Below are 26,347 nucleotides of genomic sequence, written 5' to 3' on the forward strand. Positions count from 1 at the left end.
CATCACACTTAGACCTCAGATTACTTGCAGTACCCCGGCATTACCACAAGGAAATGGTCGTACGTCAAGTTTGAACCTGTCGTGGAGATAAGAACTTTTCCACGTCAAAGACAGTTTTTATAAATCTGAGCGTTGGCATGGATTTGAGCGTACGCACGGTCTAAGATCAAATCTGTGTGTAAGAACGCTTTATAAATGAGGCCCCAGGTGAGGAGTACAAAGACTAGTGTGTCTTGCCTACAGTCAAGAATGGTTGTGGAGTGTAAAGGTCTGGGGCTGCATTAGTGCTGCACTGGGCAGCTACAGTTCATTGAGGGAACCATGAATGCCAACATGTACTGTGACATACTGAAGCAGAACATGATCCCCTTCCTCGGAAACTGGGCCGTAGGGCAGTATTCCAGAATGAAAACGACCCCAAACACACCTCCAAGACGACCACTGCCTCGCTGAAGAAGCTGAGGGTAAAGGTGATGGACTGGCCAAGCCTTATTCCAGACCTAAACCCTATTGAGCATCTGTGGGGCATCCTCAAATGGAAGGTGGAGGAGTGCAAGGTCTCTAACATCCACCAGCTCCATGATGTTGCCATGGAGTGGAAGCTCTGGTGAATTCCATGGCCAAGAGGGTTAAGGCACTGCTGGAAAATAATGGTGGCCACACAAAATATTAACACTTTAGGCACAATTTGGACATTTTCACTTAGGGGTGTACTCATTTTAGTGCCAGCGGTTTAGACATTAATGGCTGTGTGTTGAGTTATTTTGAGGGGACAGCACATGTACACTGTTATACAAGCTGTACACTCACTACTTTACTTTGTAGCAAAGTGTTATTTCTTCAGTGTTGTCCCATGAAAAGATATAATAAAATATTTACAAAAATATTAACTCAGTTAATCCTCATGAGTTTTACATTTTGTTGATCACCATCCACTCTCCGCATTGGACTGACTCTCTCTCCCTCACTCTCACACACACACTTTGCGTGTAACACACTGGTACTATAATCACAGATAGTTTTGTCTCAACATGGTGTGTGTGAGAAAGGACATTTTGCATGTGTGTATTTGTGCATGTGTGTGTGTGTGTGTGTGTGTGTGTGAGAGAGAGACAGACAGAGAGAGACAGTATCAGTGAAGGTGTGAACTTTATTTGTAAGTGTGTGCATATGTGTTTGTGTGGGTGGGTGGGTGGTTGTGAATGTGTTTGTGAGAGAGTCAATGTGCATAGATGTGTGGGTGTGTGGTTGTGAATGTGTTTGTGAGAGAGTCAATGTGCGTGTGTGTGTGTGAGAGAGAGAGATAGATAGAGAGAGAAAAGAGTGTCATGTTGAGGGTGGACAGTGAGCAACATGTAAAACTCATGAGGACAACATAACTAGTGTCAAGCCTTATAAACTACCTCCGACTACAGGAGGTGCAGCATACACTATAGCACTCTCTGCGGGCATATCTCCAGACCAGAGATTGGCTACTGCTACAAAATCCATCACTAGATGTCCTTGAGTGTGGATAGAAACAAGGAGAACATGATTATGCACCAGTCACACCAGATCCCATTGCACCAGACTACCTTCTGAAGTTTGTCAGCTGCAACTGTGCAGGCGTCTGTGACACTCTCAGTTGCTGCTGTAAAAAGCAACGAGTCAACTGTATTTCTGCTTGTTGGAACCGTCATGGTAAGTCTTGCCAGAACATCAACCAGCCAGAAGATAACAGGAGTGAGGAAGTGCAGGGGAGTTGAGGGATGAGGTTTGTTAAATTTTAAACTGATTAAGAAAGTTTTGTTTTGTAATTGTTCAATAAAACCACTTGTTATGGATTTTTTATGGACTTTTAAAACTTATGGCTGGGATAGATTCAGCACTCCTAAAAAACCCTAGTTAGACATCTCAAAAGCTAATATTGGTCAACAAAATGTTTTCATTATTTTCGCCCAGTCCCTCTGGGCACCCCAAACTTGATAGGCTCTCCAGGTGTTTCCCCGAGGATTTGGCCGTGGATAAATTGTGAGGTGTTACTAGCCACCTATAGGAACACATAGTAAAAAAGCTATTGGTAAGAATTTTTTTTCCAGATTGGCGGGAAAAAAAAGTCTAACTTTCCCTAACTAATGGAGGGAGCAGGATTTTAAAGGGGTGAAACAGCACTTGGGGGGGATTTTAAAGGTGTTGACAGATTTGTGAGTGGGGTCAGTGGTCAGTGTCCCAGCAATGCCAGTTGAGTTTGAATATATCTTTATTGTAATGGCACCTTGATGCATTCTAAGGATTCTAGCATGATGTGTATATATAGTATAGTATATATGGTGTCATGGACATTTCTGTCTCTGGTATTATTTGCTCCTCTCCATTGAGCAGGTCACCTCATTAATAATTCCCTACTCCATCACCTCATTAATAACTTCCTACTCCGTCACCTCATCACCTCATTAATAATTCCCTACTCTGTCACCTCATCACCTCAATAATAATTCCCTACTCCGTCACCTCATCACCTCATTAATAACTTCCTACTCAGTCACCTCATTAATAATTCCCTACTCCATCACCTCATTAATAATTCCCTACTCCTTCACCTCATTAATAATTCCCTACTCCATCACCTCATTAATAACTCCCTACTCAGTCACCTCATTAATAATTCCCTACTCCGTCACCTCATCACCTCATTAATAACTCCCTACTCCGTCACCTCATCAATAATTCCCTACTCCGTCACCTCATTAATAATTCCCTACTCCATCACCTCATTAATAACTCCCTACTCAGTCACCTCATTAATAATTCCCTACTCCGTCACCTCATCACCTCATTAATAACTTCCTACACCGTCACTTCATCACCTCATTAATAACTCCCTACTCAGTCACCTCATTAATAATTCCCTACTCTGTCACCTCATCACCTCAATAATAATTCCCTACTCCGTCACCTCATCACCTCATTAATAACTTCCTACCCAGTCACCTCATTAATAATTCCCTACTCCTTCACCTCATTAATAATTCCCTACTCAGTCACCTCATTAATAATTCCCTACTCCATCACCTCATTAATAATTCCCTACTCCGTCACCTCATCACCTCATTAATAACTCCCTACTCCGTCACCTCATCAATAATTCCCTACTCCGTCACCTCATTAATAATTCCCTACTCCTTCACCTCATTAATAACTCCCTACTCAGTCACCTCATTAATAATTCCCTACTCCGTCACCTCATCACCTCATTAATAACTCCCTACTCAGTCACCTCATTAATAATTCCCTACTCCGTCACCTCATCACCTCATTAATAATTCCCTACTCCGTCACCTCATCACCTCATTAATAACTTCTTACCCAGTCACCTCATTAATAATTCCCTACTCCTTCACCTCATTAATAATTCCCTACTCCTTCACCTCATTAATAATTCCCTACTCCATCACCTCATTAATAACTCCCTACTCCGTCACCTCATCAATAATTCCCTACTCCGTCACCTCATTAATAATTCCCTACTCCATCACCTCATTAATAACTCCCTACTCAGTCACCTCATTAATAATTCCCTACTCCGTCACCTCATCACCTCATTAATAACTCCCTACTCCGTCACCTCATCAATAATTCCCTACTCCATCACCTCATTAATAACTCCCTACTCAGTCACCTCATTAATAATTCCCTACTCAGTCACCTCATTAATAATTCCCTACTCCGTCACCTCATCACCTCATTAATAACTTCCTACTCCGTCACCTCATTAATAACTCCCTACTCAGTCACCTCATCACCTCATTAATAACTTCCTACTCCGTCACCTCATTAATAACTCCCTACTCAGTCACCTCATTAATAATTCCCTACTCAGTCACCTCATTAATAATTCCCTACTCCATCACCTCATTAATAACTCCCTACTCAGTCACCTCATTAATAATTCCCTACTCCGTCACCTCATCACCTCATTAATAACTTCCTACTCCGTCACCTCATTAATAACTCCCTACTCAGTCACCTCATTAATAATTCCCTACTCTGTCACCTCATCACCTCATTAATAACTCCCTACTCCGCCACCTCATTAATAACTCCCTACTCCTTCACCTCATTACTAATTCCCTACTCCATCACCTCATTAATAACTTCCTACACAGTCACCTCATTAATAATTCCCTACTCCATCACCTCATTAATAACTTCCTACTCAGTCACCTCATCACCTTATTAATAACTCCCTACTCAGTCACCTCATTAATAATTCCCTACTCAGTCAGTAACACTCACTAGGGGATTTCACTTTGTGCTCAGTGCTTTATCAATAATTTAATAATACTTGTATTGTGTAATATTGTATTACACAATATAATACATAATATAATAATAATAATTATAATATTAATAACTATAATAATTTAATAATACTTATCATTACTGTGTGGCTCCTCAGGAATCTACTTCTCTGTGTGTCTGGCCCTGATGGTCATTAGTCTCCTGGAGACGGTCATCATCACTAACGTGCTCCACCACAACTCCATGAAGTACCGCCACGTCCCGCGCTGGGTCCAGGTGCTTGTGCTGGGCTACATCGCCAAGCTCATCTGCTATCGCTGGCCCGAGAAAACCCGTCCCGACATCCGCCAGAAGCCAGACAACTCGAGCTCCCTGGCCATACATCCTCCGACCCAAACCCCAGCGGCCAACCAGAACAGAGACAGTGAGATGTGTTCCAAATTCCATTACCCCTACCCAGGCTTTACAGTGAGATATGTGTTCCAAATTCCATTACCCCTACCAAGGCTTTACAGTGAGATATGTGTTCCAAATTCCATTACCCCTACCAAGGCTTTGTCCAACAGTGGATTTTGAATTCTGAATCCTCCCCGATTTGAAAAGAAGTCAAGATCATTTATTGCACAATGACAATTATAATAACTTTCTGCTATTTAAGTCTCTTAATAGAGAATGGTATCCAATCTGAAGCCTCATAAGTGGCTGAAATTCATTAAAGGCATAAACCAGACTTTGTTCAGGAGACAGTAATATAGGAGAAAGCCTATTTTTTATGATAAAGTATTTTCTCATAATCTGAACAATTTGGCCAGGGATAAAACCCTCAGGTTGAACCCTCCAGTGTTTCAACGAACCCATTGCTGGCTGCCCGTAAGTCTGCACTTGAGATAAAGTCTGTTTCTGTCCCCCCACTCCAGTGTCGGGAGCGCTACCCCTGGCTGTGCCGGAGTTGACTCAGATCTGCCGGGACGTAAACGTGATCCGCTCGCACCTGTCGGAGCTGCAGCAGGAGACTGTACTGCTGGAGCAGTGGTGCCACGTGGGCTACGTCCTGGACTTCCTGCTCTTCCGCATTTACCTGCTCCTCATCACCTGCTACGCCATCGTCATCATCTGCATGTGGTGCATCTGGATCTACCAGTGACACACACACACGTGTAGCCCACCTTAAAGTTTGGTTACTAAGCAGAGGGGTGCTACACACACACACGTAAATAATTTAACAAAAATATAACTAGATTTGTGCATATTATAGTATTCACTATTCATTAAGAGAAGCTGTATGGACTGTTGGAGAATTGGTTATTAATAAAAATAACCAAATGTTAAGAACATTTCTAGTTTTAGTGGGACAGTTTTGAGGTTTTTATTATAATAATCTTCAGGTTATAGGTGGAAGCTTAAAAATGGACTATCAAATTATTCAGTAATATTCAATTGTTTTGAAATCTGTGATCAACTTAGACCTTGTTTGTATGGTTGTTAATCAAGAATTTAATGCAACTTTGAAAGAATAAACATCAGTGCTGAAGAACAGTCAAATTAGTATTTTATTGTCCAACAATAGTATTTAATAATATTTATATTAAAACACATCTTTATCAGTAGTGCACTTAATCTTACAATAGGCCTCTACATAAAAAAGGCCGTCAACAAGAAGAACCCCACGCAACTGGGGCGGCCGTCAGCAGGGGGCGCAATTGGGGCGGCCGTCAGCAGGCTTTAAAATGGACAACAGCCATCACCCAGTGTGTGTGTCTCTCTCTCACACACACACACACACACACACACACACACACACACTGGGGCGGCGGTCAGCAGGCTTTAAAATGGACAACAGCCACAATAAAATATGAACACAATTCATAAGCAGCCTCTTCACCTTCTCACACACACCTGCTCACTCTTACCCCATGTCACATCACCCTGTGTGTGTCTCTCTCTCTCACACACACACGCGCACACACACACACACCTGCTCACTCTTACCCCATGTCACATCACCCTGTGTCAGTGCAAATAAGGGCTTTCAACTGTTGGCAATGGGGGGGAAAAGCATGTTGTTATTGCTGGTCTCCACTCGTAGGGGGTGCTGTGACACCACAGCATGGGAGATGGTTCTCTCAAGTACAGCAGTGGATTCTGGAGCAGATCCTATCTGACCCACTACCAGAGTGAGATACTGTCTGCAAGAAAATGCTTGAGCACCGCACTACCAAGTGACCCTTTAAAGCCAGTTTCCAGGTAGTTGGCTTAACAAGTGACCCTTTAAAGCCAGTTTCCAGGTAGTTGGCTTAAGGCTGGTGAAGGATCAGACAGCACAACATGCAGTTTGGAAGTTTTAAATCGCAGGATCACATCAGGAAAAAGCAAAAACGTTTGTCAGACTGTTTTGCTCCAAGATAGATGCCTTTAAGTATATTCACAGACTCTGGCCTTAAAAGCAAGACAAATGAATATCAGTTTCAGAGATACCCATGACCATAATAGACAAATGAATATCAGTTTCAGAGATACCCATGACCATAACAGCTGGTGAACTGGTTGAACTGGTCCAGGAGGTCAGAAACATACCACAGCTATGAAATAGAAGCCAGCACTCTTATCAAAACACCAGTGCAATAAAACACAGCAGGACCCCAATGACAGCGGCACTGCTTTAGCACACAAGGCTGCCGTGTGGGCCACTTCCACTGGTGCACACAGATTTCAAGCATTTACATTTCGCGTGCGTGCGCGCACACACACACACAGGCAAAAAAAGCCTGCAACAAGAACGATCAGACCAATATCTTGATATTGCTCAAGAATAGCTAGGAATATAAGCAAACATGAATCCTTCCAAAAACGTCAAGCAGCTGAGAAACAATGGACCACTGAACTGAGGAGGCAGACATTTCTGTGATTAATATTCCTATAACCCCATAAGATGTTTTTATGACAATAACAATATTAGAACAGGATTCTCAGTGCTTTTAGTAGATTTTTTGCTTTTAAACCGCCAAATTTAAAAAGAAAAAGAAAAGAAAATCAACTTAAATTAATGAGGCAGAACATTTTCATACGTGAATTTACAAGCCATAAAAACCATATTTAAACACGATTATTATATTACATCTCAAACACATTAAATGAAAAAACAAAAAAAGGTTGTGAAGTAAGGTTGACATTCATCAGATTCTGGCATAATCGCCCAGTAAGCCACTTCGTTGGACATAGTACTCTGTTTCTGTTTCAGAGATAGAGAGAGAGAAAGGCTGGGTTTTTACTCAGAGAGAGACCAGAGAGAGAGAGAGAGAGAGAGAGAGAGAGAGAGAGAGAAAAAGGCTGGGTTAGTACTCTTCTCTGTCCATGCACTCCCTCCTTCACCTGTTTCCACAGTGGCTCAGCCCCCCCCTCCCCCCTGGTCTTCCTCCAGGTCCTCCTGCTCCTCCATGTTCCTCTGTGCCATGCTCCTCCTCCGTGCCGCCAGGCGTTGGCACCGTGGGCACTCCTTGCCACCCTTGAAGCAGATGCGGTGGTAGCACGCCTTACAGTCTGAGGGAGATGAGAGAGAGTTTATTTTTACAGTCTGAGAGGGAGACGAGAAAGTGTTTATTTTTGTTAATGTTTCACTCGCTCTACAAACAACTGGAGAAGCAGTCTTTGACAACAACAAAAAGTTATGCAACCAGAACAAGGACACTTTATTTCTGACTAACGCAATGTGATCAACTAATCAGACCATATGTGAAAACAACAGTAAATAGCTTCACTGTTGCGCCAAGTCACAAGTATCCAAACCCTGATTCCATTGTCATCTGACACACATTACCCCAATAGCAACTCAACCGGACAAACTGGTTCATCCAGCAAGGTTATGAAAAGAGGAAGTGTTATGATAGGCCTTTCAGAGAACCAATCACCACTTCAGGTTTTAACAGGGTGGAGCTGAACAAAAACAAACCAATCACCACTTCAGGTTTTAACAGGGTGGAGCTGAACAAAAACAAACCAATCACCACTTCAGGTTTTAACAGGGTGGAGCTGAACAAAAACAAAAGTTCAACATGACAGCCAAGCAGTTTCAGACGGAGAGTCTACCCTAACAGCCAAGCAGTTTAAAGGAGAATTCCGGTGTGATATTGACCTAAAGTGTGTTGAAACATGATACCGAGTGTGAACGTATGTCTCATAGCCCATCTCGGCTTGTCCCCTGCACTCCAAAATCTGGCGCTAGTTAGCCGATGCTACCAACAGCTTTTTCAATGGTGGTGCTTCGGCATCGGGCTAGCCATGCAAATAAATCACTGTTTTACACCATTTACGAGGCTCAATGTATCTCCACACTTCATTGGTAGACTTCCGAGGGCCCTGACATTTAAAACGAGACATTGAGAACTTTGAAAAAGCACTGGTAGTTTACTTACAAGACGATTTATACAGACAGTATCTTCACGAAGTTTAGCGTTTGCTAAATGCATGGATTCCAGTTGCTGCTACTGGAAGAAACTGGAATCCATGCATTTCCACGGAATTATTTTTGGAATCTGATCCCTCATCATACCTGTTAATTCTTACTCATCGCTCGACTTATCGTGACTAAATTCAAGATGGCTGCAAACACTAAACTTCGTGAAGATACTGTCTGTATAAATCGTCTTGTAAGTAAACTACCAGTGCTTTTTCAAAGTTCTCAATGTCTCGTTTTAAATGTCAGGGCCCTCGGAAGTTTACCAATGAAGTGTGGAGATACATTGGGCCTCGTAAATGGTGTAATTTATTTGCATGGCTAGCCCGATGCCGAAGCACCACCATTGAAAAAGCTGTTGGTAGCATCGGCTAACAGATTTTGGAGTGCAGGGGACAAGCCGAGATGGGCTATGAGACATACGTTCACACTCGGTATCATGTTTCAACACACTTTAGGTCAATATCACACCGGAATTCTCCTTTAAGATGGAGAGAGTCTACCCTAACAGCCAAGCACTTTAAGACAGACAGAGTCTACCCTAACAGTGTAATGGCTGGTTCACAGGGAATCATGATCTGATCACGATCTACAGATGATTTCCATGGTCTGTTCTGAGGGACGTTGACTCAAAGGAGGGTTTTGTTTTGCTACGAGAACATAGCCGCAGAACTCTGCTATTGGGTTTACTAGATGAGCTGAGAGGACTGTGGGCATCAGAACAGAAGCATCTGAACTCCGTAACGACTCATGTCAGAAATGAATAAAAGATAGCCCCAAATCATGCTGAATTCATTAAAATCACAAACCAGAATAAAATAATTAAAACGTTTATTCAACACAATGACATAACAATATTGGTGGTAGTTGACAGGAATTCAGTATAAAAACAGGAGGCTACTTAGAAAATACATTCAAATATAATCTTCTGGAGAGTCTACACTTGTGAAGGCCTCTTTCAACACTTTCTCCAGCTTTCATGCTACATAAGCATTCAGAGCTTCATGAAAATATGTAACATTTTAAAAACTAATAAACTTAAAACACTTTTACAAAGCTCAACTGTTGATTTCCAAAATCAGCCAAGATGAAGAACCTAAAAGCATTGCATCAATGCCAATGACAATCTAGTCCCTGCTAGTCAATACAGCAAGAGAGTATGAAAATATGAACTGGTAGGACCACCACCACCATAGAACACATTAGCAGCAAGTAGGCACTACGCACTACGTCCCATAAATAATAACATTCATTCTACTGAGGCCAGAGACTTCATGAGAAAAAGACAACAGAACACACAGCCCACCACCCCGGCCTTCCACCGACACTGGACAGCACTGACACTGGACAGCACTGACACTCAAGCAGAGCCGTCAAACCACCAACTCAGAAAGTGCAAAAGGAACATGACCGTTCAACCACCACACCACCTTCACCCAATACCACCACCACCACCACCTTCACCCAATACCACCACCACCACCACCACCACATACCACCACCACCTTCACCCAATACCACCACCACCACCTTCACCCAATACCACCACCACCACCACCACCTTCACCCAATACCACGGAGTTCAGCGCAGCCAGATGCATGGGCAAAACAAGTTCACACAACAACTATAATTAATAAAAAAAATATTAAATAAGAACCGTAAAACCACACAGCCACATCTATTAGTCACATCTATTTCATACGAACATATTTCATTCATGACACAAACTCACACACACACACGCCTTGTGAAGGCTGTGCAGCAGGTCATTCCAAGTGTTTCTGAGTGGACACTGTTGGTTCCGGCACAGACCGCTCTCCTCTATTCTCCAGTTTCTGTTCCTCCTCCTCCTCCTCCTCTCTCAACCTTGCCTCCTCCTCCTCCTCCTCCTCTCTCTACCTTGCCTCCTCCTCCTCCTCCTCTCTCAACCTTGCCTCCTCCTCTCTCTACCTTGCCTCCTCCTCCTCCTCTCTCAACCTTGCCTCGCTCCTTCAGCCTCCTTCCCTGGCTCAGCCTCCTGGCCTTGCGCATTTTCCTCAACCTCCAGCTCCCTGCGGTCTCCCCTGCACTCTGGCCTGTCTCTTCCTCTCTGACATCAGGAGCGCTTTTGACTGAATCATCTAGCTTCTCGTGAGCACCGCTCATGCTCACTTTACCAGGCTTGATTACCTTGTCAGAGTGACTTTTGGTTTCATCTTTCAGTGCAAGTTTGGCTAGAGCATCTGAGTCTTTCCCTGCAGGAGTTTCAAGTTCCCCTTTTAGTGACGGATCTATTTTAGCATCGCTAATTTTCTCGGAAAGTCCTCCAACAACTTTAATGTGGTCACCTGCATACTCTGTGGTCTCTTCTGGTGTTGACGCATACTGTTTGTCTGACAGTTTCTCTTCCCTTTGCTCAGATAAAGACCGACTAAATGCTCTAGACTTGAGCTTTTTAAACAAGTTTCTTTTGTCCTTTTTCTTTCTTCCATCTCCTCTCTTGCCATCCTCTATTTCCCTCTCCACTCCCCCCTCTCCCTCTGTCTCTTTTCTACTATCTTTCTTCTCAGTGAAGAAAGCATGGATCAGTTTGGCAGGTTTGTGGGATTTGAGTAGTGTCACTATGGTCTCCTTTTTTGGCCCATCAGTGTGAGCTCCATCTCCAGCTCCCTCCTTCTCCTCCTCAACCTTTCCCTCCTCCTCCTCCTCCTCCTTTCCCTTCTTCTCCTCCTCCTCCTTTCCCTTCTCCTCCTCCTCCTTTCCCTTCTTCTCCAGGGATAAACTGCTTCCTGATTCTCCGTCTCCTCTCTCACTGCTGTCTTCCTCCTGCCTTGCCTTCACTCTCTCTGCCTCCTCTTCCCCTGCCTCCCCCTGTCCTCTTCCCCTCCCTCCCCCTCTCCTCTTCCCCTCCCTCCCCCTCTCCTCTTCCCCTCCCTCCCCCTCTCTCCTGTCCTGGGACAGAAGTCTAGCCAGCCTGCGGGGGACAGGAAACCTCCAGTCTTTCCAGGAGGGGGTCTGAGAGGAGCGTGTGGCGCTCAGTCCTCCCACCACCAGGGGGAGCTCACCTTCGCAGCGTTCGCACTTGTTGAGTTCAAAGGGGAAGATGATGTCTTTGTCGTTGCCACAGAACTCACAGACAAAGCCCTTAGCCTGGCACAGCTGCAGAAAGACAAGATAAACAAAAACAGATGAGAGGGTGAGTGTGGAGATGTTTGAATAGAATACACTTTTAAAATAATTTCTACATTTCCCTTGGGAATCAATCAATCAATCAATCTATCTATCTACCTATCTACCACTCTCTATTAATTTAAATGCTGTGAGCTGATTGCTCAAGGTAAATCTTAGCATCTCAGCCTGGGGGACGCCCCTGGTCATCAGCTGGGTCACAGCATCTAGGCTACTATCTGGACAGAGTCAGGCCTGCTGTGCTGTAGCATCTAGGCTACTATCTGGGCATTTACTTTTTGTTGATGCTAACGGATTCTATATTGATATGCTGTCTCACCACCACAGACTCCTAAGTGGTGTGCTAATTGACCCGCTAATTGATAAACTAATTGACGTGCTAATTCATGCTCTAATTGATTAACTAATTGCTGTGTTAATTGCTGTGTTAATTGAGGTGCTGTCTCACCACACAGCTGGCCACGTGGGTGGAGCCTTGCCGTAGCAGCTCACGCAGCCTCGGGGCCAGATCTCCGCTGCGCACCACGCTTAGGTCATTCAGCGAGAACAGGTGCAGGTCCTCCGTTAGATGGCCTGGGACAGAGTCAAACTGATCTAACACACTACAGGGGGAGAGAGAGAGAGAGAATGATGGAGGGAGGGAGGAGAGAGAGAGTCACTGATTGAGGAATTCAACATTTATATTTCTGCATGCAGCAATGAAAGTTATTCTTACTCTTTGGCCAAGCGACATGTCTTGAAGAGGTTCTTCATGTGGAACAGTTGAACTCTTAAAACCTATGAAATTATGCCTCATATTAACTACTGAATACTTATTTGAAGAGAACATTTCAGAGCACACACACACACACACACACACACACACACATACATACATTAACATAAAAATGCAAAACAAACTTTTATTTGGAAACAGTTGTGGGCAGAGGAAACAGTTGGCGGGAGTCATAGTTTATGACAACTGACAGTTGGAATGGCTGAACAGTTCAATAATTGAGTAGTTTAAATAGCTAAATTATTTAATAGTGAATTGATAGATGTGCATAGGTAAATAGTTTTAATGGATGTTGATAAACAGATAGTTTAATGAATGTAGAGAAGAAAAAGAAGTGAAAGAAAGTGGGGAAGTGAGCTATCCAGTTCAATGGAAAGAGACACAGAGAAGAGGTTCCATTGAAGGTGCTGCGGTCAGTGAGAAAGCACAGGTGCAGTTGATTGCATTCTAAGTCGTTAATTGGCTCTGTGAGGGGGCGTAGTTGAGCAGCTGTCAGTTAATACAGGTGCAAATCAGTTTGATTAGCCCATTGTGATGTCATAGTGCCAATGCAAAGTCTATGGGGAAAAATAAGTTTGATTCATGTTAATATCTCAAAACATTTACAAAAACGAAAAATGCATTCTTCAAGTGTCCTTTTCAAGACCTACGTTACAAAGTTTGAACGGAGTTTCTACATTAAACGGTTGAAGCTGAATTAGACTCAGAAATTTGGTGGGAAGAATAAGACTTCGGATAACAGAAAAGTGCATTTTAATGCACTGTAAAGAAAAAAAATCAAAGAAGACTAACAATGTGCATTTAGAATGTAAGAGCTAGAATTTAGAACTAGAATATAAGAATGTGCATTTTCTGTGCAACATAATCTGGGGCTGATCTGCCAGCCTCTAACACTCAAAAGCACAATCAGTGTTTCCTGAAACAGACTGCCTAGAGAGTTTCAGAGGGCTGGTCATTTCCTCTATTTCAGGCAAAATGCTTTTTGAGCAGAATGCTCACAGGCCATTGCATCAGACTAGCACATAACCTACCCTTAGACTCATCACCCTTAGACTCATCACCCTTAGACTCATCACCCTTAGACTCATCAACTGCCATCATATCTGTGTCTCTTTCTTTTTTAACTAAGCAAAACTGAGGAAATGCTAGTAAAAGGCCTTGTATGGCATAGTATGGCCTTAGCCTATTCTTAAACATCATGTTTGCAAGATCACTACATATACATTTGGGAAAGTAATCAATGGTGGCAACTGCAAAAGCAGACATAATATCGAAGTCACACGGACACGTGTAAGGTTAAACCAGACGGTGCCTACCCTGACAGTCTCCAGTGCTTTGACTTTCTTGTAGAGACCACTGTTGATGTCGTTGGGGTTGAAGAGGGGGTCCCCTGCGATCTTGCCGAGCAGGTCACGGGCGAAGTTGCTGACGTAGTATTTGCTGAAGTCCCACTTGCGCAGCACGCGGCCTGGCACCACCGCCTGGGCGTTCTCATGGCAACACTGGCAGAAGTAACGACCCAGGTACTCACAGTAGCGCAACCTCTTGATGTAATCTGCAACCAGAGGATTGCAGGGTGAACATTGCAACAAAATTATTTGTTGAATGTGTTATTTGTTCAATATGTTCACGTGTTCAATATGTTATTTGTTCAATATGTTCATGGCATTTGGCATTTTTACAGTAACACATTAGCATGTTTTTGTACCTGGATCAATGCGCGTTCCACATCCAGCACATCTGTAGTTTTGCTTGGCCACCACAACCTTCCTCCTGATGGGGCAGAATGGGAACACAGACCAGTTGGCTTCATTTCTACTAGCCAGGTTTATGTCTCTTCATTTCTACTAGCCAGGTTTATGTCTTTTCAATGCATATTCAGCTTAATCAACGGCTTTGATCACTTATGATAAAACAATGCAATAACCCTGTCTGACACTGGTATCCTAGTTTAGCATAATTCACTGGACGCGAGTTATACCAGTTAGTTATACCATATCTAGCCTACAGCTAAAAATAACCCCTTATACTCCATAATAACCCCTTGCACTGCATTATGGGTATGGCCAGCAGGGTCAGACTGGGTCACAGCACACACAGAGAAAAGAGGGGGGGGGGGTTGTAATTAATCAAAGGTGTGTTTTGGGTGTGTGTTACATCCAAAACACACCTATGATTAATTACAGAACTTAAGTACAACAACTTTGAACCATGGTCCTTGTGTCCAAACCATTTCTTCATCTATTACACAATTGTTGGAGACGCCCTGTATGAACTTGCACATGCACTTCAAACCATGGACTTAGATCATGCACTTTAGATCATGCACTTAGATCATAAAAATGCAGCCAGAGGACATCCAATTCAAATGCCAGCTCTGGCGTTCTAGGCATTTGGCCTCTTAATGCTGCTCTAGCTCTGGCCTGGGGCTGGGCAATATGGACCAAAACTGATATCCCGATATTTTGGGGCTGATTGGCGATATACGATATATATCGATATTTTAAACAGAAAGAGCCAAGTGTTTCGTATTCACTCAACATGACAATTATGTCAACACAACCAGCTTTAATTATACTGATTTCAGACTGCTCTAACACAGCTGTGCAAAAAAGTGTAAACAATAACATATAGGCCTACCAATACCAATAGGCATAGTAGGCTACAGCTGCTCTGATAAAGCGTAGGTTTATAGGTTGACCCTGACTGACAACACAGGCCTACAATGCAATATTTTGGACACAAAAATATTGCAGTAGCCTACTGCAGAAAAAAACCTGCAGTTTTCTTGTCACACAATGCAGTTTTTTTACGTAAGGGTTTGATAGGGCCTAGATGACAAGCAAATTTATGATTGCCTAGACATGTGTGACTTGCTGTGATAACAATTAAGTAGTTTTAAACAATTAGGCTACTTAAACACCATAACTGAGTCACTCACCAAGAGTGTGGTAGACACTACCGTCATTTTGTATGCGTTCATTAGCATTTTTGCATGTTCCGGTTCATTAGAAAAAAAATCCTATGCACGAATGAATGGGGTTTCGGGAATCATAAAAAATGATGGCCCTAACTGCTCGTGAGTCCCCGCTTGCATATCCTTTTAATAAAATCAGAGTGTAGGTCGTCTCCCTGAGGACTTTAGATCTGCTATAATCGCTAAAGAAATGCAAGCACCCACCCCATAAGTGTATTTAAATTAGCTATGTACCAAAAATTACATTTTACCGAGACTCAAAGAGCTGTAACCAGTGTTGTAACTTAAGGCTGCATGTACAAATCCGCTTGGAGCTCCAGTGGAATTTTGATTTCACAACGAGAATTCTCGGTCTAACTGTTGATGTGCTGACGGATATAGGGCCAGCAAGTGTGCCTATTGTTTTCATAAAGGCCTATAGGCAGCACGACTGCCTCCAGTAAGTGTGCCTATTGTTTTCATAAAGGCCTATTGGCAGCACGACTGCCTCCAGTAAGTATAAGTATATATACTCTTTTGATCCCGTGAGGGAAATTTGGTCTCTGCATTTATCCCAATCTGTGAATTAGTGAAACACACTCAGCACACAGTGAACAGACAGTGAGGTGAAGCACACACTAATCCCGGCGCAGTGAGCTGCCTGCTACAACAGCGGTGCTCGGGGACCAGTGAGAGATTAGGTGCCTTGCTCAAGGGCACTTCAGCCGTGCCTACTGGTCGGGGTTCGAACCGGCAACCCTCCAGTTACAAGTCCGAAGCGTTAACCAGTAGGCCACGGCTGTGCCTATTGTTTTCATATAGGCCTATAGCAAAGTCCTTTTAGGCAAGTCCCTCCACTCGGCGGCCATATAGCAACGCTTTTTGGGCACTCATCGGGCATCCTATTCAGCAGAAATGCGCGTGCGCCAAGCTTCACGACACCAATCTTGCTCCAGCAGCGAGTTCACAACACATGATTGGGAAGATGTCTTCACAACACACCATATGATTGGCTCAATGTATTCACATCACACCACATGATTGGCTCAATGTATTCACATGTCGACGTTTTGCCGAGGAAGGGGTGGGATATGTGTAGACGTTACAAACTATCCCCATGCATTTCTATGGAGGATTTTGAGAGTGCTGTGTCTCCTCATTAGAAAGTCTCTGCCTATAGGCAGTGCGACTGTCTCCAGTAAGTGTGCCTATTGTTTTCATAAAGGCCTAGGCAGCGCGACCATACAGGTCTAGCAGCAGCCATGGACAGAGGAAAGTGATACGAGGAGGCAGCAGGCTTGCCACCATATACAGGGTATCTGCACATTTTCCAAGTGCAAATTTAAAGACTTTTAAGACCTTTTCAAGACATCTAAATGGAAAAATTAAGACTATACCATGGCAAAAAGATACATGCAACACCTTAAACTGTTTCATGCAATAGTTTTTTTTTCTACTAATTTTAACCCCCACCCCATTTTGGATGTCTACAGAAGTTACCAAATATATTTTGGCGAAAGAAAAATAAGTGTGTGTGAATGACCTTCACAGCTATGAATGCCCAATTTTAGGGTCTGAGCTGCTTGCTTTTGAAGCTGGCTGTACATATGGTTTTGCTTACTGCTGAGGCTCTGTTCTTCACCTGTGTCTGTAGTAGCCTAGGCTACTTGCCAAAGACATGTGCACTGGACTGGATTACCTTCAATATTTTTTTCAAAGTTAGACTAAGCTATTTAAATATTTGAATAGGCCTACTTTATATAATTTACGATCATCTATTGTCCCATATGCAGCACAGCAAATTAAAGTTAATCCACTGCTTTACATTTTGCAGACCAGTTGTATCTAAACCAACCAAATCCTCCTCGCATGATCCTGCTGAAAACTGCTGGTTTCATCTCAAGCACGCACATATTATGAACGCACGTTTTTTTTTATGTAGCCAGTCGCCGACATTCCAAAAATATGCGGTTATATTTCACAACTTTAGCGAAGTAGGCCTACTGGGAAACGCTGCCATCCATCCAGATATTACAGGTATTATAACTTAGACCGATATTTTCTTCCCTAGGCTAGGCCAGCAACACACGCTGGAAAGATGCAAACAGATCAACTTAACATGTACAATATTTCCTCCTGATTGCGAAAACATTTGTTTTCTTTTTCTGTCAGTCCGTGGTTCCTTCATAAATTGCACAGCAAATTATCAGAAGAGTGACAGAAGCAATGCGCGTGAAAAACATCTTCACTCTGCAGCCACTACACTTCCTCCCGTAGCCTTATAGTCACTTTTCCGTTTTAAATACACGGAACCGATGGAAACATTTTATTCGCTCTCTTGCACTCGCTCACTCACTGGCGGTCCCATACGCAAATTTAATATCTCCTTTTTGTTCAAGACATCCCAGACAATTTAAGACTTTTCTAGGCCTTAAAAAACGAAAGTTGTATTTAAGACTTTTTAAGGATCCGCGGGAACCCTGATATAGGCCTATAGATGCAACCATGGACAGAGGAAAGTGATAAGAGGAGACAGAATGTCACTGTGGTTCCACACCCTGCTGGTGCAATAGACCGGTTTCAGGTCCCTAACAACCGTAGTCAAGAACGAACTCGGAGGACAAGCACTAGTTGTTTACACTGACAGCGCATAGAAAACAAGCTGGCTGAACTTGATATAAGATGAAGAATAAAAACATATTGCCGAAATATTTCAGTGTAGCCGAGTCTGGATTGTTTTCATCTAGAGGTGTAGCGGATTTACCTATGAAAAAGGAACGGATTTTAAGGAAGGTAGGCTAAACATGTGGCCAGTCACTGTGAAGTTAGGTTAGGCTTAAGCTAATGTTAACGTTAGGGCTTCGACTGCAGAAACAATTAGAAGCTAGTTTAGATTTAGTGAGAACATTACCTACTCAAAGGGTACATAATGACAGGGGTGGACAATCATTTCCCCCTGAGGTCAGAGGATAATTACTTTGATAAAGTAGCCTATGCTGGCCACACATTGAACGATTGACTGAAATAATGTTACAATGCACAAAATGCATTGTGCTGGATGTTAACTGACAGGACAGGAGCCTATGACGGATTAGCTATAAGCTAGGCTACCTTATAGTAGGCCTATGCAATAACGTTACTTGCAAGCCCATGTCTTCTTTCTAGGGGTGTCACGATTCTCCAAATCCTCGATTCGATGTAATTTTCGATTTTAAAGTCACGATTCGATTCGATTTTCAATCTTTTTTTAAATATAACTATTAATGCATTGCTTATATGTTATTTACTCTTTTTGGCCTTTTCCTTTTCTGTTCCGGGGGGCTTTTTTTTTTAAACCGCTTTTTATTTTGAAACCGTTCCAACCGCGAGGTTAATGTAAACAGAACTAACATTAGGCTAAAACAGAGACGTGAACATAGTGAAATGAAACAACACAGAATGATAATTTGATTGTTTCAGCACACTCCAAAGAGACCCAAGGTTAGTGTTCATGGAATATGTACTTATCAATGTGCATTTTAAGCCTTAAAGTAACTTTGGACTGTAACTAGATCACCTTTTAACTTGCTAAGTTGAGTAGGCTAAGTTTTTTTTTTAATTGACGTGAATGAATGAATACTTCCACACCGGTGATTTCAAAGTAGCAAGAGAGGCTTTGATTTCGGTAGATTGATGTGTAGGCTATATTTTAACTGGCTGCAGCCTAAAATTAGAGGAGTGTTGACTGCAGTTCAGCACGTGCGTGTGTGTTTGTGCATCTTGGCATACATGCTGGACGTGACATTGGGGGTGTGGCTGCATCGTCGATTCTACTTTTAAGTTCGAAGTTCGAGATTGAGATGTAATTTCGATCGATTTCGATATAAAATCGAAATCGTGACACCCTTACTTCTTTCTTAAAACAAACAACTCAAATGGAGTGTCAACTTTAACTTTAGGCTACCCTGCATATTGTCATTTGCGTGAAATGTAGGCTAACGTTAGCCTCCGTTCTCATGGATCATAAGTCTCTCATTAAAATGATATGCTGAGGAATATGATAAAAAAAAACACTTTGTTAACGTCACAACCCTATGTTATTTAGCCTACATGACTTGAGTTTTTCCTCTTGAGCATGAAGATAACATTTGTGGCATAACTTCGTAGCTTCATAATGCATGCTTCGTAGCACCTAGGCCTGCCTACTTTATTGGCGTTTTAAACATTTTTAGCTTTGAACGGACACATCACAAAAAAATGTAATGTCTCCTGTACCACACAGGGGAATATCCATCTGCTTTTCTCTGCCAAAAGTTAACAATTTTCAAGCTCTATGCGTCTTTCTCTCAATGTATTGCTATACGGCTCTGGGTTTGCTTGTCCTCCGAGTTCGTCCTTAACGACGGTTGTTAGGGACCTGAAACCGGTCTATAGAGCCTTTCAACAATAAAAACAAAAACAATGCTTGAACATTCTATTTGGCTCCCAATCTACTTCCTCTGCATTAAGATAACATATTGAATGTTAAAAAGGAAGTCTTGTGGGGCCAACTATGATGCTGATAATGGAACTCTCTTGAAAGGGTCTATAGGTTGTTGCCATGGTGCAAGAGGTGGCTCTTGTGGAATGTAAGAGATTGTTCTAAATTGTGTTCTAAATTGACCGATCCCAAGCCCCGCCCCCTTTTACTATGTCACAATGAGGACTTCGGAGGACCTCGGTCAACCTCGGTCAATTTTGAATTTTCTAGTGTCCATTCTGTTTGACAATACACCGGTTATGCGAATGCTATAATGCTTCTTTTGCGAGTAGCCTAAGTAACTAAATAACTAAAGAGCTCAAAAAGGTTCAAATATATGCCTGGGGTACTTGTAGAAGTGACATCCGATATCCTGACCGTGTGAAACGTTAACACACATAGGCCTAAATTTGCGCAACTTGGATAGGCTGCTACTTTTCAGTAAAGAAATCTGAGTGTGTACGAAAATGTTCCCTTTATTTGTGTTCATAACTACACACAAAATCATAACTAAACCTGGTTTCCACTGTTGAAACGGCAACATAAGCCTACGCAAAAAAGTATAGCCTACCTACCTTGCAGGAACTGAACTCGCACACTCATACGATTGGAAGACGCGCAAATAGGCTACACCTTCAATCACGTATCGCCTTACACACAAGAATAGGCTACTTTCAGCTTTTAGGCACAGGCTAACTTGCCATGTTTAACTTGGGATAGAAGAATGTTCACAGAAATAAGCTAACGATTATTTTTTCAACAAACGCAATAGGCTAATAGCCTACTGCAATGCATTTGATGGCTGAACGAGATAGCCAATGTCTTCTAAAGATCAAATCATGTGCCGATTCAAAACTATGCCTGGCTGTAGGCTATAGGCTATGCAGTCTCGAAATCGCCAATATTAGGCCTACTACATTGGCCACATTTAAATTAAGTACAGCATAAGCGGGCACTGATGAAGTCTAGTGCAAGACAACACGTCTGCTAGCGTCTGCCTGCCATGCAGATATGTCGTGTGTGGGGTTTAAACTCGGATAGATAGTGGTTTCTTTTCAATATACTTGTATCATGTTTATTTGAACTCTTCCTTCTAAAGCAGCCATTCAAAATAATAAGTAGGCTATCGGCCTACCGAAGCGAAGCTATATCCATCTCCCCAACATGAGCTGCTTATAGGCTAGCCACTCTCCCAAGTTGCGTGGGAACTTTGGATCTGCAGCACTTGGTCCCGTCTTCAATTAATCCTCGAAATATGGTTAGATTTTGTTATGGACACGTCAACACCATATGTTTGCACAGACCTGTTTATTGAATCAGAGTCACATCTGTAGCAAATAAGGTAAACTACCTGCTCGTGATAACATGCTTATCCCCAGTTAACATGCATCCCATTAAGATCCGTAACACCGGATTGGTTTCAATTTGTGGTGTTCCACCTCGTTGATAACAGTGGACATTGTGAATGTGTCCTTCCGCATACTGAAGGCCTTTCTAGCCTCTGTTTTTTGAATATATCAATATTACTTGACGCCCAGAAATCCAGCATACACTGTTGCACTAGGCTAAATGGTGGTGCTGCGTCCCCATGTTGAACACGCGTTCTCGCACACTTTCCTGCAAACTTGTCCGACTTAGCAACAGTAACTATGGGACTGACAATGGGAGGAGGGGCTTGGGATCGGTCAATTGTGTTCTAAATACAGTTCTATGAGCAGCCATGGACAGAGGAAAGTAATAAGAGACAGCGAACATTCCCTCTGCAGATTTACATTTGACAACAAAATGAGGCCTATGTAATATGTTGAGGCCTATGTGATATTTGTTGAGGCCTATGTGATATATGTATGTGATATATGCTGAGGCCTAAGTAATATGTTGAGGCCTATGTGATATGTTGTTAAACAGAATATTTAGAATCAGCACCCACAAATAAAGTAGAATAACTGATTTCCCTCAAATGTGCTACATTGTTCTCACTTTGGTCAAGTCATTAAACATTAGAAAACATTTTGAATGGATGGCACGTACAACTCTGGGTCCAAATATCTGAACATATATTATATAATAGCTGAACATACTTTGGAGCGGGGTGGATGTTGAAAATGATCTGAGGTCGCGGGGGAGCCCACTCCAGGTTGCCTCTCACTCGTATCCGCAGCTTGTAGATGTCTGCGTGCTCGCCGTCGTCAGGGGAGATGGGGAGAGAGTCCGGAATAGGGAGGAGCTGCGGAAGCACACGCCAATCAGTCAACCAGCTCTGTGTGTGTGTGTGTGTGTGTGTGTGTGTGTGTGTGTGTGCATATAAATGTTTAGCCTAAAGTGAAAGTATCTTCCGACCGAGCCAAGGTGCATTCAGATTAGACAAGCAGAGGTGGAAGTTTGTGGCAATCACCTTGTTGCTTTGCATTTTTAGTTCAGTTTAAAACAAACAACTTAGAATCCACACAACACCATTCAGATATAAAACTTAAAAAAGAAAAATGTCCACCAGGACTGTTCATTTCGATCTGTCAAATTTGAACCCACTTTATGCTTTATGCACAACATAAATCTTAATTAACCTTCACAAGAACATTATCAGTTCCGAAACACTAACTAGTGCCGCTTTAGCCACAGATGCAGCTATCTTCAGTAAGATACCTACAGTATGTATATGGAACGCAGCTATCTTCAGTAAGCTGCCTACAGTATGTGTATGGAACGCAGCTATCTTCAGTAAGCTGCCTACAGTATGTGTATGGAACGCAGCTATTTTCAATAAGCTACCTACAGTATGTGTATGGAACGGTCTAGTGATGCATGTCATGGATGCACTTATGCAATCTGCGGCCCGGATCCGGCCCGCCAAGCACTTTCATCCGGCCCGCCAAGCATTTAATTTGGTTATCAGGCTGCTCACTATTTTTTTCCTTTTTTTTATATTTTTTTATATTTTTTTATTAGAAAAATTTTTTTTTGGATGTTGTCCGGCATTTCTTTTTTTTTTTTAAACAAACATACATATACAAAAGAGAAAAAAGAAATAAAGAAAGAACAAAAGAACCCCACAAAAAACCCACCCACTCTCCCACCCCAAGTTGGTCCACCTTTCTCCATTAATGTATCACATCAAACAACTTGTATCTGTACGCTGATATTGTTGTCAGAGTACAACTGTTTAAAAAAAAAAAAAAAAACATAAATGTTTGGTTTCTCTCTCTAAGTGGAAGGGGTCATAGCTACCTTATCAAAATATGAGAGCAGATGCTGCCATGTAGTGTAGAATTGCTCAGTTGACCCTCTTAGTGAGAATTTGATCTTTTCTAGCTTAAGGAATGACATTAAATCAGTCTCCCAAGACTTATCTCCTGGTGGCTTAGGTGACTTCCAGTGTAGAAGGATACATCTGCGGGCAATCAGAGAGGCAAATGCTAAAACATTTAATTTCTGTTTACTAAATTCAGAGTGGTTCAGGGGAACTCCAAATACGGCAACAAGTGGGCAGGGAATGATATCTATATCTAAAACCTCAGATATAATCTTGAAAAAGTTCTTCCAGAATCCTGTTAGTTTTGAGCATAGCCAGAAGGTATGGGCTAGGTCAGAAGGTATGGGCTAGGTCAGATGGGACAAAGGCACATCTATTACAGGCCTCGCTGGTGCCCGGGAAAAACTTTGCTAATTTAGCCTTGCTGAAATGCATTCTGTGTAGCACTCTATATTGTATTAAGTTAAGACGGGCGCAAGATGAAGAGTAATTTACTTGTAATTTGGCCTTGTATTGAAATTGGACTCCTAGCTCGTTTTCCCACTCTTGTTTAATTTTGACCAGTGGAGAGGGGTTGGATTGAAGGATATATGTGTATAACTTAGGGTGTGTTCGAAACGGGTAAAGTTGCTGCCTTTTAAGATATCTAACTGGGGAGCAAGGCAGCAAGTGCGGTTCGAAACCGAAAAAACTAATTCTGCTGCCTTTTAAGATATCTTAGAATTCCCAAATAATGGTCATTTTTGGAGGAGGCATCGATGCACACTTCATGCTCCCTCCTACCCATAATCCCTTGCGGCAACGTGTGAAACAGCTGTGAAAGGTAAACAAACATGGCGGATGAAATCGGTAATGGCTGCTGAATCTGTTTAAAATGTCATTTGTGTGACCTTATTTTGCTTAGATTTGTAGATAAGAGATGAAAAATAAAGAATTTACTATCGGATTATGCCATTGTTGTAACCATTAATAGCGTCTGGTCTGATATATCTGCCGGCCGTAAAACTAATTTATACCCTTAGCCTGCTAGCTTACGTAAGCTGATTTAGTTTAACGTCAGGCCTTTGCTAACGTCATACCGTAGTGTTAACCAAAGATTCTAGAGTGCTACGCTCATTTTTAAAAGATGCATTTAATCCAAAGTCATGTCTAGTGAGACAGCTCTCTATGTAGGGAGGGAGGCAGTAGGCAGCTGTCTCCCGTTTCGAACACACCCTTAGACAACATCCCTGTCAGGCTTTCAGGTCGGTCAAGAATTGGTGGTAGATCTGTAGGCTGTAATGGGAATGTGCTACAATGGTTCTTAACAAAACTGCGTACCTGAAGATAGCGGAAGAAATTGCTTTGGGTTAAGTCACGCTCATGGGACAGACTTTTAAATTCAACAAAAGTCCCATTTAAAAACAGATCTCGGAATGATGTGATGCCTTTCTCCTTCCAAAGTGTAAAAGCTGAGTCAAGTTTGGAAGGTAAGAAATTATGATTATAGCATAATGGACCAAGGAGGATGAAGTTGTTTAATTTAAAGTGTTTGCGGAATTGTGCCCATATTTTCAAGGTTGACAGGATTACGGGATTTGAGGTATAATTTGTGGCTGAAAAGGGTAAAGGGGAACATGTTAGAGCTGCAAGTGAGGAGGTGCGGCAAGAGAGGGACTCCATTTTACACCATCTAACTCACTCTCGTACCACCAGCTGAGTTTACACCATCTAACTCACTCTCGTACCACCAGCTGAGTATTTTACACCATCTAACTCACTCTCGTACCACCAGCTGAGTATTTTACACCATCTAACTCACTCTCGTACCACCAGCTGAGTATTTTACACCATCTAACTCACTCTCGTACCACCAGCTGAGTTTACACCATCTAACTCACTCTCGTACCACCAGCTGAGTATTTTACACCATCTAACTCACTCTCGTACCACCAGCTGAGTATTTTTTGTATATTTGCTGCCCAGTAGTAGAACATGAAATTAGGCAGGCCCAGGCCACCCTCTTGTCTTGCTGCTTGCAGAGCGCTTTTGTTAATTCTGGCAACCTTGCCTGCCCACAAGAATGGGAGAATAATTTGATCAAGCTTTTTGAAAAATGATTTTGTCAGAAAGAGAGGTAAACATTGAAAAAGGAACAAAAATCTTGGCAAGACATTCATTTTTACAGTTTGTACGCTAATGACAATGGCAACCTAGACTATTTCTGTAGGTCGGCTTTCACTTTAGTCATTAGTTTGGCCATGTTATTTTTATGTAACCCCTGAAATGAATCGGTAACGTTAATCCCTAGATATTGAAAACTTTCTGGTGAAAGATTGAAAGGTATTTGTCCCTGTGTGAGTGTTTTGGCTGTTGAGTTTATTGGAAAACATACTGTTTTTTGGAGATTGATTTTGTAGCCTGAAAATGTACCAAATTCTTCTAGTATATGTATGATTTTATCAGCACAGGTGATGGGATCTGGTATATAAATTAGGAGATCATCTGCATACAGAGACACGCGATGCTCAATGTTTCCCCGCCTGATTCCCCTGCAGATGTGTTGATCCTCTCAGCAGAATGGCCAACGGCTCAATAGCAAGGGCGAACAGCAAAGGTGACAGTGGACACCCTTGGCGGGTCCCGCGGGACAGAGTAAAGTATGTTGAGTGCTGCCTGTTTGTGTTAACACGGGCAAGGGGTGATGAATAAAGTAGGCATATCCATGTTATGAATTGTTTCCCAAACCCACATTTTTCCAGCACCTTAAACAAGTACCCCCATTCTACACTGTCAAAGGCTTTTTCCACATCCAATGAGAGCACTATTTCAGGCTTTATCGCATTGGATGGGGCAGAGATAATATTTAATAGACGTCTTATGTTTGATGATAGCTGACAACCCCTGATGAAGCCAGTTTGGTCCTCAGAGATTATTGAGGGAAGGCATGTTTCCAATCTTCTCGCCAGTGTTTTTGCTAGTATTTTTA

The 26,347-nt window shown here is 42.4% G+C and overlaps 2 protein-coding genes across 5 annotated transcripts in view; one reads left to right on the plus strand and one right to left on the minus strand.

Moving 5' to 3' along the window:
- The window catches only part of LOC143114158 (5-hydroxytryptamine receptor 3A), a 29,731-nt gene extending 24,306 nt beyond the window's left edge, over nt 1-5,425 (plus strand). Inside the window, exons 8-9 of the mRNA XM_076275645.1 lie at nt 4,439-4,705; nt 5,199-5,425. Of these exons, the coding sequence (XP_076131760.1) occupies nt 4,439-4,705; nt 5,199-5,425 (494 nt within the window). The remainder of the gene's footprint in view (nt 1-4,438; nt 4,706-5,198) is intronic.
- A 388-nt stretch (nt 5,426-5,813) lies between these two features.
- rubcn (rubicon autophagy regulator) overlaps nt 5,814-26,347 on the minus strand; it is a 97,045-nt gene continuing 76,511 nt past the window's right edge. For all 4 annotated transcript variants that reach the window (XM_076279214.1, XM_076279215.1, XM_076279216.1 and 1 more), the window contains 7 exons: nt 22,211-22,356; nt 14,384-14,448; nt 13,992-14,230; nt 12,616-12,677; nt 12,349-12,502; nt 11,777-11,870; nt 5,814-7,818 (listed from right to left, as the gene is read on the minus strand). In XM_076279214.1, coding sequence (XP_076135329.1) covers nt 7,667-7,818; nt 11,777-11,870; nt 12,349-12,502; nt 12,616-12,677; nt 13,992-14,230; nt 14,384-14,448; nt 22,211-22,356 — 912 coding nt within the window. In that variant the 3' untranslated portion in view covers nt 5,814-7,666. The remainder of the gene's footprint in view (nt 7,819-11,776; nt 11,871-12,348; nt 12,503-12,615; nt 12,678-13,991; nt 14,231-14,383; nt 14,449-22,210; nt 22,357-26,347) is intronic.

The sequence above is a fragment of the Alosa pseudoharengus genome, unplaced genomic scaffold (assembly GCF_046254945.1).
Source record: "Alosa pseudoharengus isolate Yale_2024_CS ecotype anadromous, Long Island Sound unplaced genomic scaffold, YU_APseudo_1.1 YU_APseudo_1.1_scf_11, whole genome shotgun sequence".
Lineage (NCBI taxonomy): Eukaryota > Metazoa > Chordata > Actinopteri > Clupeiformes > Clupeidae > Alosa > Alosa pseudoharengus.